Source organism: Muntiacus reevesi, chromosome 9 (assembly GCF_963930625.1).
Source record: "Muntiacus reevesi chromosome 9, mMunRee1.1, whole genome shotgun sequence".
Lineage (NCBI taxonomy): Eukaryota > Metazoa > Chordata > Mammalia > Artiodactyla > Cervidae > Muntiacus > Muntiacus reevesi.
Genome location: NC_089257.1, coordinates 5,937,137 through 5,950,979, shown reverse-complemented (window position 1 = coordinate 5,950,979; position 13,843 = coordinate 5,937,137). Strand labels below are relative to the sequence as shown.

The 13,843-nt window shown below is 36.6% G+C and overlaps 1 protein-coding gene, 1 non-coding gene and 1 pseudogene across 2 annotated transcripts; 2 read left to right on the top strand and 1 right to left on the bottom strand.

The window, feature by feature from the left end:
• Window positions 1–1,360: 1,360 nt before the first annotated feature.
• LOC136176026 (olfactory receptor 4C16-like) lies at window positions 1,361–2,293 on the top strand (annotated as a pseudogene).
• Window positions 2,294–7,353: 5,060 nt separating this feature from the next.
• LOC136176128 (small nucleolar RNA SNORA70) lies at window positions 7,354–7,488 on the bottom strand. The gene has a single exon (XR_010664504.1). It is a non-coding gene; the product is annotated as a small nucleolar RNA SNORA70 (small nucleolar RNA).
• Window positions 7,489–12,145: 4,657 nt separating this feature from the next.
• Window positions 12,146–13,111, top strand: LOC136174441 (olfactory receptor 4P4-like). Its single transcript, XM_065944638.1, has one exon. The coding sequence runs from the start codon at window positions 12,146–12,148 to the stop codon at window positions 13,109–13,111; it is 966 nt and encodes a 321-aa protein (XP_065800710.1).
• The last annotated feature ends 732 nt before the right edge of the window (window positions 13,112–13,843 follow it).

Genomic DNA, 13,843 nt, shown 5'->3' with positions numbered 1-13,843 from the left:
CACGATGATGCACTGAAGATTCTGGTGGGACTGAGGAAGGATGCAATGGGGGACGTTTTCCAAAATATATTTAAATCTGTCACACTCAGTTTATATTTTTACTTGCAAATGGTGTTCTTTTCAGCATCATATTAACAATAAAAACCTAGAGGAAAGATTCTGTTCTATGAAGTGAAGTCAGTGATAATATTTCTTTCCACACATGAAAAAATACTAACTTTTCATTGAAGGAAATGACGTTTCAAAGTTGAATAATCATTGATTTTGCAAAGACAAAAAACAATTTGAATATAGGCAGTTACTGACTATCTGCTGTTCCTCTTGACTAAAGTTATATGTTCCTCTCTCTCTTCTGAGTATTTGTTCTGTTACAATAATGTGGAGATTCTGGGTACCCAGATAATACAAATTATACTGGGGATTACAACCATGATTAGACCCGAAAAGAACTACCTGCTGACATCTCTTCAAAGGACCTCAGTTCTAAAATGCTTAAGCAAAACTCTTAAAGTTTAAACATATAAACTATTGAGTGAACACCCCTTGTAATTTACAAGTAAGTTCTGGAACTTCGCATGTTTTGAAGGGTGTTTCCAGAAATGAGAAAAAAGAAAACAGAGATTGCAAATATTTGTGATATTATCAACTATTGAAGAACATTCACTTCTCTCCATTAGTGTATGTCAAGTAGTGAATATCACAAAGTTGTTTCAAAGGAAGGACGTTATAATTGAAAGTGCTTTATCTTCCTCTTTTCAAGTTGCCACATATGGAAGGGAATGCACAGTGAAGTGAATCATATTATAGACATTTCTATAAGTAAGTATAACAAGCATTATATATATATATATATATACCATTGATATATGGAGACATATTTAGGGGATGGGACTGGGCTGTAATTTTTACATTTACATTATGAACTTCCATAAACAGTAAAATATATCCAAAATGCCAGCTGATACACTCTCCAAACATGCTTCCTCCCCCCACTCCGATTAAATGAACATGGAAAGTAATTAAGTTAATAAAATGGAACTGTATTTCTTAACTTAATATTCATTGAGCAAAATTAATGAGAATCATGTAAAATTAACAAACAGTTGCATTTGAAGAGTGCTACAGAAAAGTCTGCTTTTCACAATCTTATATGGGACTCATAACGACCCCATGAATTTGTCATTACAAATTAAGTGTTGAGGTGACTTGTTAAGAAACCACAACTAAAATATCCATGATGAAGAATATTTATCTCACTTAAAATATTCCTAAAATCACACATCACATCACAAATTAATTCTTTTCTATTTTTTGCAGATTAAGCATTTAACACTCACACCTTCCCCTCACTGATGAAATCATGCAACTGAATAATAATGTGACTGAGTTTATTCTGCTTGGGTTGACACAAGATCCTGTTAGGAAGAAAATATTGTTTGCCACTTTCTTGATGTTCTATTTGGGGACCTTGTTGGGGAACTTTCTGATTATTACTACCATCAAGACCAGCAAGGCACTTGGGAGTCCAATGTATTTCTTCCTTTTCCATTTATCTTTATCTGATACCTGCTTCTCTACATGAATAGCTCCTAGGATGATTGCTGATGCCCTTCTGAAGAACGCCACTATCTCTTTCAGTGAGTGCATGATCCAAGTCTTTACATCCCATTTCTTTGGCTGCCTGGAGATCCTCATCCATGTCCTCATGGCTGTTGACCGCTATGTGGCCATCTGTAAGCCTCTACACTACACGACCATCATGAGTCATCGAGTCTGTGGTGTGCTAATGTCCCTGACCTGGTTGGGGTCCTGCGTGCATTCATCAGCTCAGATTTTTCTAGTCTTGAGTCTGCCTTTCTGCGGACCCAATGTAATTGATCACTACTTCTGTGACTTGCAGCCTTTGTTGAAACTTGCCTGTGCAGACACCTATGTGACCAATTTCCTCTTGGTGTCCAACAGCGGGGCCATCTGTACAGTGAGTTTTCTCATGCTGGTGTTATCCTATGCCGTCATCTTGCACTGTCTGAGAAACCACAGCGCTGAAGGGAGGAAAAAAGCCCTCTCCACCTGCATCTCCCACATCATCGTGGTCATCTTGTTCTTTGGTCCTTGCATATTTATATATACTCGCCCTGCAACCACCTTCTCCATGGATAAGATGATAGCTGTGTTTTATACACTTGCAACACCTTTGATCAACCCTCTGATTTATACTCTGAGGAATATAGAAGTGAAAAATGCCATGTGGAGGTTATGGAGCAAGAAGGTGGTCTCAGATGACAAAAGATGAATGGAAGTTTCAAAGTTTTTTTCAGAGTTTGGATTGATCTTAAAGAAGCCCATAGACAATAATATCCTCTTATTGTGGAGTTAATATAACCCTAACTCAGAGCGTGAAGATGACTTCCTTTAATAAAATAGGCAATGTGACCACACGTGCTAGTTAACATTGAGTCAAATATTTGTAGAAGCGGCAGCATCAGATACACACAGTCATGTAAGATCATGGTCTTAGCTATTCACTGCTGTCTCTGCCTCTCTTGTCTGTCTAATATCACTGTGGTTTTGATCTACTGTTTTCCTCCCTTGTGTTGACTTCTGGATTCCTCTGTTTAACATTACACTCTATGCTTTTATCTACAGCCTTTCATATTTTTGTCTCAAAGAGTTTATTTCTTAGATAATGTGATCAAATGTCTGATCATGGACCTTCAACTTGGTTGTTCTTACTAACTTCAGCAAAAATCATGAGGCTCAAATAATAATAGTATGTACATATTATAAAGACAAAATATTTAATCTAGGAAACCTGTCTTCTGTTTCTTGGGTTCCAGTTAAAATCTTTTTTTTTTTTTTTTTTTGTATACTTGCCTAAATGTTCTAGAAAAGTGACAGAACATTATGAGAAAATTCACCCTTTTGTAGTATTTTTTCCTAAGGGAGGTTCTGACTGTTGGGGTTTACCTCATATTAACATTCTTTGTGTAAAAACAACAACAAAAGCTTTTTGCTATTAAAATGATTCCTTCTATTTTGAGGGATCTATTAAATATTCTCTTGAATCATACCAATTATAACAGTATGTTTAAATATTAGTTTATTATGATTATAGCATAGAAGCTGAAAACTAAGGAAGATGTATTTATGGAGCTTTAAAGAAATCTGGTGCACTAGGAAGACCCAGAGGGATGGGATGGGGAGGGCGGTGGGAGGGGGTTCAGGACGGGGAACACATGTAAATCCATGGCTGATTCATGTCAATGTATGGCAAAAACCACTACAATATTGTAAAATTAGCCCCCAACTAATAAAAATAAATGGAAAGAAAAAAAGAAATGTGTACATGTAGTCAATGGTAGGGAATTTATAAATAAGAGTTAATTGAATAAAGAGCATTCTAACACAGGGGAGGGTATTTAGGCTTTGAAACATAGTTATACCACATATATTTGTTTTAGTGAGTTTTAAAACAATATAGAAAGTAGAGTAACTTAAAATTGCTAAGATATTTGGATGAAAATTAAATGTATCCAATGGAGATGGATATCATCTTTCACCATTCATTACCACTGAAGTCTCTAATTACATGGCCATTAAGAAATTTTATGATTTGTCTGATTTCTTATTTGCATTTTTATCCATACAGAAAATTAAATATAAGTATTTTTGTTTATTTGGAGCTTCTATTTCTATTTACAAGTTAATAATTTTATTATGAGCACAAAATTTGTTTTACTTTCATTGTACCCAGACGTTTATATTCTCTATCTTGAGAAAAAGATCAGTGTGGAAATGGAAACTTGTGAATTCTGCAATGAGCTCTAGACCCTTTCTATACATATCCTTTTTTTTTTTAGAATCTGAGAATTTCAAGGCTTAATCCTTTAGTTTTTATTAATGACATCTGCTACAGTAAATAAGTCATCTGTGCTATGATACAGATGCTAGCTAGTTTGGTGTTGCAGAATTCTCTTAGCTTTTGCTTGTCAGTAAAGCTTTTGATTTCTCTGTCAAATCTAAGATCCTTGCTGTGCAAAGTAATGTTGTTTGTAGAATTTTCTCTTTTATCACTTTAAATAGGTCTTATCACTCCCTTCTGGCCTGCAGAGTTTCTGCTGAAAAATCAGCTGATAGCCTTATGGGGGTTTCTTGTACACTGTTTTTTTGCTTTTCCCTTTCAGTTTTAATATTTTTTCTTTGCGTTTGCTTTTTATTATTTTGACTAATATTTTTTTGGTGTGTTTCTCCTACAGTTTATCCTGTCTGGGAGGAACTGTCAGAGCTTCCTAGACATGAGTGGCCATTTCCTTTCCCACATTAAAGAAGTTTTCAAGTATCATCTTTTCAAATATCTTCCAGGCTCTTTCTTTTTTCCTTCTTTTTCCTGAGACCCCTAAAATTTGAATGTTAGTGTGTTTACTGTTATCTCAGAGTTCTCTGAGATTGTCTTCAATTTTTTTTTTCATTTTGTGTTTATTCTGCTCCTCAGTAGTCATTTCCACCATTCTATCTTCCAGCTCAGTTATTCCTTTTTTAAGCCTCAGTTATTTTGCTATCGATTCTTTTCATCTCAGTTATTGTGCCATTCATCTCCACGTTTTCCTTAGTCCTTCTATGTTTTTATTGAACATTTCTTGTATTTTCTCAATCTTTGTTTGCACTCTGTTGGTTTTTTTTTTTTTAATAATTTTGGATCATTTTTACTGTCATTAATCTAAATTTTTTTTCTCATGTAGTTTAAAAAATATAAGAATATATTTTCTCTTCATATATTTAGTTTTGTAGGTTTTTACCTTGCTTCTTTGTCTGTAATATATTTTTTTTTCCTTGCCTCTTTTTTTTTTTTTCCTTTTTTTGATTGGGACTGTGTTCCTGTCTTACTGATTATTTGGCCCAAGGTTTCCAGCACTGGGGTTTGCAGAGAGTTGGGTAGAGCCAGGTCTTGGTGTTGAAATGTGGACCTCCAGGAGACCTCACTCGAGTTAATATTCTCCAGTCACTCAGAGGTTCCTCCCATGTGTGTGGGTGTTGACATCCCCACCACTGTCATCTAGGTTCCCTACTGTGGGGAGATGCAGACTCTGCATTCTCCTTGGCTCCACCTCAATAAGTCGATTACCTTTTGCTATTGTTCTCACTGTATGTCTTCTCTAATAAACTTTATGTGCGGGTGAGATGTGTGTATTGTGTATACTGTGGTACCCTTAGCAGCAGTTATAATGTTTGTTTGATTTGGAAACATCAATATATATTTATTGACTAGATGAGTGACTTTTGAAATACATAAATAACTTGAAAAAGTTGCGTGTTTCAGGTATACTAAGTTGCCCTTCTAAACGATCAAACCCACAGAAGCAATGGGACGTGAAGATGTCACAGAATTTATCCTCCTGTGGCTTTTTACTGATGAGAATGCGGAAGTTGCCGGCTTCGTGCTGTTTTTACTTTGCTGTATTGCGATCCTCTCAGGGAATCTGCTCCTTCTTCTCACCATCAGGGGCAGGCGCCTCGGTGAACAGCCCACGTACTTTTTCTCAGCTATTTGTCCTTGATGGGGGTCTGCTCCACCTCCACGGTGGCACCCAAATTGATCACTGACTTGCTGGCCCAGCAGAAGGCCATCCCCTACACCAGCTGCATGGCCCAGATGTTCTGTGCCCACTTCATTGCAGCCACTGAGCTCTTCATCTTGGTGGCCATGGCCTATGACCGCTATGCCGCCATCTGCAGACCTCTTCACTGCATGGTCATCATGAACAGACAGGTGTGCTCTGTCCTTGTGATGGCTTCTGCTGTGGGAGCCTTTAGCCATTCTCATGCAAGTATTATCATTGGACTTCCCTCCTGTGGCCCCAATCAAATAGACCACTATTTCTGAGATGCATTCCCTTTGCTGAAGCTGGCCTGCACGGACACTAGACTGCGGGTGACTGCAATGATTACCACCACAGGGGGTTGTCCGTTTTGACCTTTGTTGCCTTGGTGATTTCTTACATCATCATCCTGACCTCCCTGAGGACTGGCTCATCCGAGGCCCCGCAAAGCCCTCCCCACCTGTGGTTCACACATCACTGTGGTCTAATCCTCATCTTCACCTATGTCCCTATGGCTGATTCTGTCCGGAATGACAAGGCCTTTGCCCTGTTTTACACCATGATTGCCCCCATGTTCAACCCTCTCATCTCCACCCTGAGAAACGCAGACACGAAGAATGCCATGAGGAAAGTATGGGGCCGAGATAAACCCTCTGCGGGAAAATGAACATCTGGCTGTCCTTCCTTTTGCCGGATGTATTTTATCCACACAATCGTTAATGTTGACAAGTGCAAAGATACGGAAGGAGCGTGTGCTGTCATTCAAATCTGCAACCCTTTTAGGGTGAAGCCCCCTCAGCCTCTCTCCCTCTGTCACTTGACTGAGACTGCTCACAAGGGGAGTGGATCAGATGCCCTTCGGGTCCTTTCCAGCTCTGACATTCAGGAGCATTCTGTTCTTTGTATTCCCTGACATGACGAGTGCATTTAAGCACTTTTTTTTCAGGGAAAGTTGTGAAGACTGCATGATTGGCTTTTCTGACCTCTTTCAGGAAACAGATAATCTTGAGTGAGACAGCTCTCATAGAGCTTTCTTAAAACACTTCTTTTTTTTTTTTTTTTTAGGTTTCCACTGCATTTATTTCCAAAAAGCAATGCCAAAGGTTTTACAAGTGTTGTATAATTTTTTTACATTAACATATCCTGCATCTAAAACAATGTATTGGATATAATTATCCTACTTACACTACAGTTACAGAAATTGTAAGTAAAACTTAGTACCTTATTTCAGGTAATTAAAACTCTTGAAAAATGAGCAATTCTTTTCATTCTTATAAATGCATTTCTATGACCATATTTATCACTGTATTTATTTTTTTTTTTTTTTTTTTTTTTTTTTTAACAGGAAATAGCATTTATTGGTGAGCGTGATTAAGGAGGGAACAGAGCTGATGCTCATGAGTGCAGGGCCCGCCATTTGTCCAGGGGACCACGATTAGGGATGTATTTGACCCCACAGCCATCCGGGATGAGTCGCTTTTCTGCCACCATGTTCTCAAATTCATCCGCATTAAACTTGGTAAATCCCCACTTCTTGGAGATGTGGATCTTCTGACGGCCAGGGAACTTGAACTTGGCCCGGCGGAGGGCTTCAATCACATGCTCCTTGTTCTGCAGCTTGGTGCGGATGGACATTATGACCTGGCCAATGTGGACCCTGGCCACTGTGCCCTGGGGCTTTCCAAAGGCACCGCGCATACCTGTCTGGAGTCTAGATTGAGAAACAGCAGGCCAGTCATGAATGCCCACTAGGAAGAGTTGTCTCCAAGGTCCCTTAGGGCTACCTGTACAGTCAACAGGTTGCATACACTACCAAGGAGGCTGCTATTTGCAGCCATTGCACACTGGGCCCCCATGGGGAAAAGAGCACAGTCGGCTTAATTGGCTGCAAATTATCACTGTATTTAAACAACCTTCATGAGTATATAAAACTGATGTTTCTTCTAAATGTCCAACATGGAATATCTCCCATTCTGTGAAATATCATGAGCTTAAGAAGGCATAGAGCTGAAGAAATGGATGCTCCTGGGATGCATTTTGTTAGTCCTCACTCTCATCATGCTAATAATGTATTTTGATGGTGTCTTCCATTAGTCAAACTAGGTAAATCTGTCTCATTTTCCCTCAGACAAGTTTTCATTCTCTGGAGAAAAAAGGTGATTAGACTAAGAAACTGGTATAGCCAGCTGACAACTAGGACTTAAACTAAAATCGTTTTTGGCACATTCAGGTGTTTCCTTAATTTAGACAAGAATCTTCAATCTTCATGAAGTTTGAAGAGAATTCTGAGGTCAGGATTCTGATCTCAGACATCTCTTAAATGTCTAAGTGACTTAGTGAAGTCGCTTGGTCGTGTCCAACTCTTTGTGACCTGAATTGCATGCCCTCCTCCAGAGGATCTTCCCAGCTCAGGGACTGAACTCAGATCTCCTGCATTGCAGGTGGATTCTTAACTGTTTGAGCCACCAGCTCCACAGTAGGACCTTGATTGTCCATGCGTTTGATTCTTGGAATGCACAGGACTGGTTCTCTTTGTCCTATGTCATCTCAGGTTTTCCTGAAAGCTACTTTAGTTTCCCTCTCAGCCTTCAGAAAACTGGATGAAGACAGAGCAGAGTTTTCTGAAATGCCTTGTCTACAGCATGTGAGCCCCCAAGTGAATACTCTCTGAGGCAAGATAAGATAAATGTGGAAAGCAAACAACCAGAGGAACAGGATATTACCCTGGACAGTGGCTTGACAATCTTTGCTTTGGATATGTTTACAAACACCTTTGGGAATATAATTACTTAGAGCTTTCAAAGACATTCATTTTTGCTTAGTTACTTAGTTTATATTCTGTCCTTCCCAACCAAATTTTCTTCAGGCATTGGTGTAAAAGAGATGATACCCAGGACCTAAATGTGATTTCCTGAGGGATAAAGACACACTTCTTTCATTACTGATAATTTTAGTGAATATTTTAATCCTGCTTCCCTTGTAAACCTGTGGAAAATTTAAGATGTATTGATTTTCCAAAATATTTTACAGATATGTTTGAATTACTGGTTTTGTTCTCTGTATTAACTTCAGATTTTTTATACAAGGAACAAATTGACAGAGTAAGTATCTGGGGGAGGAATTTTCTAGTTGCATCCTAGAACTAACCTGACAGCCACTCAGGTCTGATGTCTGTGGCACTGGTTTGGGTACTGTCCCACAGCCATGTGCTAGCCTGATTCAATGCTGTATGCTTGTTTGATATAGTTTCTTTCTAAAAGCTATTACTTCTCTTGTAATGTGATAATTTAATTACTATACTAATGTCACAGCATATTTAATTATAATCATGTATCATTTAAAAGGAAAATTCTGTTTAATAACGGAATTAACGCATTCTCGAGTTGGCAATGCATTTCATTGCGCCTCATCACCTACTTGTGTGCATTTTCCCTTGTTACTTTTAAGATAAGACCAAATTTCAGCTTGAATATCCATAAATATGAGTAATTCTCCATTTAAAGCATCTTCCATTTTAACATAGACTATTTTCATCTAGATCAATAAAAAGTTTATAACATGCAATGTTTTAATAAAACAAGAGAAAATTTAAGTATATTCTGGGGAATGTAAGTTAAATATGAGAGGGCCTGTTCTTATGCTGACAGCATAATGAACAGCAAAGATATTTTCAAAATGAAGAAATAAGGTAATTTTGGAGAAATTTTTTCATGATACAAGGAAATTCAGACGATTGATAGGTGTTAAAAACTGCCTTAAAGTAACCAACCAAAATTTCAAATATCATTGAAAGTTTTTCATCACCATATTGTTGAAATTGATGATTATGTGATTGTACTTGCTAAAATTATGTGGGATGTTTTTCTTTTTGTTAAACTTTTATGTAGGCGTGACAGTTTCTTTGACAGCTAAACAACTTACTCAAACGAAAATGAGTGTTAAAAAGAAGTGTGTTATGAACCATATATATCACTGGGTATTTTATATTCTTCATCAAATTTCTGAATTAGGTAATAATTTCTTAATTCTAAGATAAATGCGATGAGACTTTCAAACATGTTAAACCATTAGCCTGAGAATCACACTGGTTAGTTAGTTTAGCACTCCTCAACTTTCCCAGAACTTTGCTGTCGTTACTTGAACCATCTGTTTAGCGATTGCCTAGTATTCTTTATTTCATCCATTGTGTCTTCAGATTTTGTATAGATTTCCTTACTATCTCATGTTCAAAATGTTGTTTTATGACAATATTTTCTCCTCACCTGACTTTTCACATTTCCTTTTACCTCTGTTAACACCATTCATTACATTATAACAGCTCAGAATGTAGGATGTTGTTTTAATCTATTATCGATTAAATGTGTTTCTTTTAAATACATAATATTTTTTACAAGCTCAAATACTCAGAAAGACACACTGGACGTTCATTAACCCGATATTTGCATTTTGCTTTCTGCTCAGATGAGGATTCCTAATTGAGATTTCATTATTTTCATTGCTGCTCTTTGTGATATCTTCTTCCCCATTCATCTCAACTCTCCTGTTTAACCTCAGATTAAAAAAGAATCAGTGCCTTTGTCTGTTCTCATTTTAGTGAATTACTTTCCAATTCTGAGGAATTATTTTAACTCTCTATCTAGGTCTCTTCTAAAGTCAGAGATTCAGGTTAATGAAGCTATTTCTCTCTAATTTATTTGTTTATTTTTGTCTACTTCTATAATACATTTATTTAAATCAATTTTCTATAAATGCTTTTCTTTGACATATCAATATTTTTCCACCTCACAAACAAAAAAATCTACATATCAATTGCAATTATGTAGAAGACATTATTCTACAATATCTGAAATACCCCACTCAAAAGCCTTTTAAATGTACTGCAACCCCTCCAAAAAAACCTTTTAAATTCTTTTGAGTTAATGCTAATTGATGAGCAATGTGTGACTGATACTTTGTTCTGGTAAAACAGGTTGGAAGCTTTACAGTGAGAGTGAAAACAAAGTAGGATAATGAGAAAATTTAACCTCTGTGATATTGCAGTTTTGAATAATAGTTTCAAACAGAAATGGTGTCATACAAGCCATTTAAAATGCTATCTGTTAACTATTTGCCATCTAAAATCATCATCGAGACTATAAATAACATTAATAATAATTTTGTGAAGACCTAGACTCGACAGTTATTAAATATGAAAATCATGCACTTGCTATAAAACCGTTCATTCTCTGTTTGCTTTTTTCTTTCTTTTAAATAGACATTTGGGGGCCTGGATATGACTGTCAAGCACTAAAAGTGTGCTAGCTTTTGCAAACCCACTGTGGACAAATAATTCCTCATCAGTGGTTAAAATAGCATTTAGAAGTGAACTTGTTCTATCTTGCACTTATTTTACACTGATTAAATAGTGTCTAAAGATTATCCCTCAGTTACAAAAGATGAAAATCTAGAAACATTTCATTAATTCTTTACTGCAACACATGCCACTGAGGGATAACTAGACCAAAAGTTGTTATATCATCTTTATTTAACAGTAGCTTTTTTTTTGCATGAAGTTTCCAGCAAGAAACTCTTGAGCAACTTTACATTTATTGTTCTTTACCAATATCCAAAACAAACTTCAATATCAATATATATTTTTTAATTGTCTTAACACATGAAATATAAATATGAGAAATAAATTAATTTGTAGATTTTTGCAATTTAAATCATAGTGTATAAATAAAATTTAAATTATAATGTAAATCTTATTGTATCTTTCTCAAAAGTTCTTTGCCTTTTGTTGTAACAACAATCACATTGATTTACCACAACCCATTAACTATGTTTGATCACAGAGTATGTGTACACGCTGACTTGTGTCCTCTTCAAGATGCTATGGGCTGTTGCCTTCCAGGCTCCTCTGTCCATGGGATTTTCCAGGCAAGAATACTGGAGTGGCTGCCATTCCCTCTTCCAGGGGATCTTCCGGAACCATTGATCAAACCAGTGTCTCCTGCTTTGAGGCAGATTCTTTACCACTTGAGCCATCACAGAAACCTTAGGATGCTCTATTTAAGTTAATGTTCAGCAGTTCAAGTTGGGATTTTAAATAAATTTGTGTTTCTTTTGGATTCATCCCAGATAATTCAGGGAATCTAGTTAGATAATTTTAAACGAAGGAAAGTTGCTTTCATGTGTATGGCCACAAGAATTGAAAAATATACAAAAGAGTATTTTCTTGCCTTGGGACAATTATCCTTCTTTGTTTTGTAAAATATTTTATTAGCAACAATTAACTTTTTTATTTTCAAAATAATGTTTAAATATTTAAAATCTTTACAAGTAATTGGGTAAATCATATAATCATTTTCATTATAAATTGTTTTGCAATAGATGTATAAAGTAAGTTAGATTAAAAACATTTACTAAATCAATAATTAATATTAAGGTTTTATTCATGTAAATGTATTATTGGTAAAGTTTATATTTTGTGCTCATATTCACCCAAGCATATGTTTTCTTTTTCTCAGAAACATAAGTCATTTGTGTATAACCTACACTAAACTCAAATGGAAAACCAGAGAAACATATCAGAATTCATTCTTCTAGGACTTTCATATGACCAGAACATACAAATATTTTGCTTTGTGTTTTTCTTATTCTATTATCTTGTCTTGTTGGTAGGAAACCTTCTGATCCTCTTCTCCATTCAATGCAGTCCTCTTTTTAACCAACCAATGTACTATTTCCTCAGCCACTTATCCCTCATAGACATCTGCTATACCTCCAGCGTGACACCCAAATTAATTGGCGATCTGCTATTAGAGAGAAAGACTATCTCCTATGGTGACTGCATGCTACAGGTCCTTATCATGCACTTCTTTGGAGGTACAGAGATCTTTATTCTTACTGCCATGGCTTTTGACCGCTATGTTGCCATCTGCAAGCCTCTCCACTATGTGATTATCATGAACAGAACAAGATGCAATCTTCTCCTCTTAGTTGCCTGGGCTGGTGGAGCCGTCCATTCCTTTCCTCAATTTTTTATGGCAATCGGTTTGCCTTTCTGTGGTCCTAATGAAATTGATCACTATTTCTGTGATATTTTTCCATTGCTAAAAATTGCATGTACTGACACCTACATCACTGGTGTGCTTGTGATTGCCTTTTCAGGAATGGTTGCCTTAGTTACATTTGCTGTCTTGTTTGTTTCTTATGGTGTTATATTATTCACTTTAAAAAATCGTTCATCTGAAGGAAGACACAAAGCCCTCTCTACGTGTGGGTCTCATATCACTGTGGTCATCTTATTTTTTGTACCTGTTATCTTCATCTATCTTAGACCTCCCACTACTTTCCCTGAGGATAAGGTATTTGCACTATTTTACACCATCATTGCCCCCATGTTCAATCCCTTAATCTATACTCTAAGAAATGCAGAGATGAAAAATACTTTGAAAAAATTTAGTATCAAACTTTGTTTTCAAAGGAAGCACACCTTTAAGGAACAATTTGTGCAGCAAAGAGATATTTAGAGTAGCAACTATTTTAATGTGGTTCCTGTGAGTAAACTCTCTTGGTGCCCTACAGAAAATAATAATAATAATACAAAGATAGAATCAATAATTCAGATCCCTGTAAACAAAGTTACTTGCTTTTCATCTAATCACATAATTTTAATACCATTTCCAATATTAATTAAGGAGTTTTTGTATAATAAAATTACTTTCCTAAATTGATAAGTAAGTGGCTAGTCATTGTATCCAGAATCAAAGCCCAGTCCTGTAAAAATGAAAAGTTCAAGTCACTCAGTTGTGTGTGACTCTTTGCAACCCCATGGACTGAATCCTCCAGGCCAGAACACTGGAGTGGGTAGCCTTTCCCTTCTCCAGGGGATCTTCCCAACCCAGGGATCAAACCCAGGTCTCCTGCACTGCAAGTGGGATTCTTTACCAGCTGAGCCACAAGGGAAACCCAAGGATACTGGAGTGCATAGCCTATCCCTTCTCCAGGGGATCTTCCCAACCTAGGAATCAAACCGGGGTCTCCTGCATTACAGGCAGATTCTTTACCAACTGAGCTGTTAAAATGAAGGGGAAAAAATAACAAGACAAAACAAAACAAAAACTAGTAAAAAGACAAAATGTGGCCTATAAACAGATTCACACACACAGACACACACACACAGACACACACACACACACACACACACACACACACACACACATACAGAAAGCAGTTTTGCTGCACATGGATGTTTATAGCAG

Coding starts and splice junctions, on each gene's coding strand:
- LOC136174441 (XM_065944638.1), top strand. CDS start 12,146: ATGGAAAACCAGAGAAACATATCAGAATTCATTCTTCTAGGACTTTCA.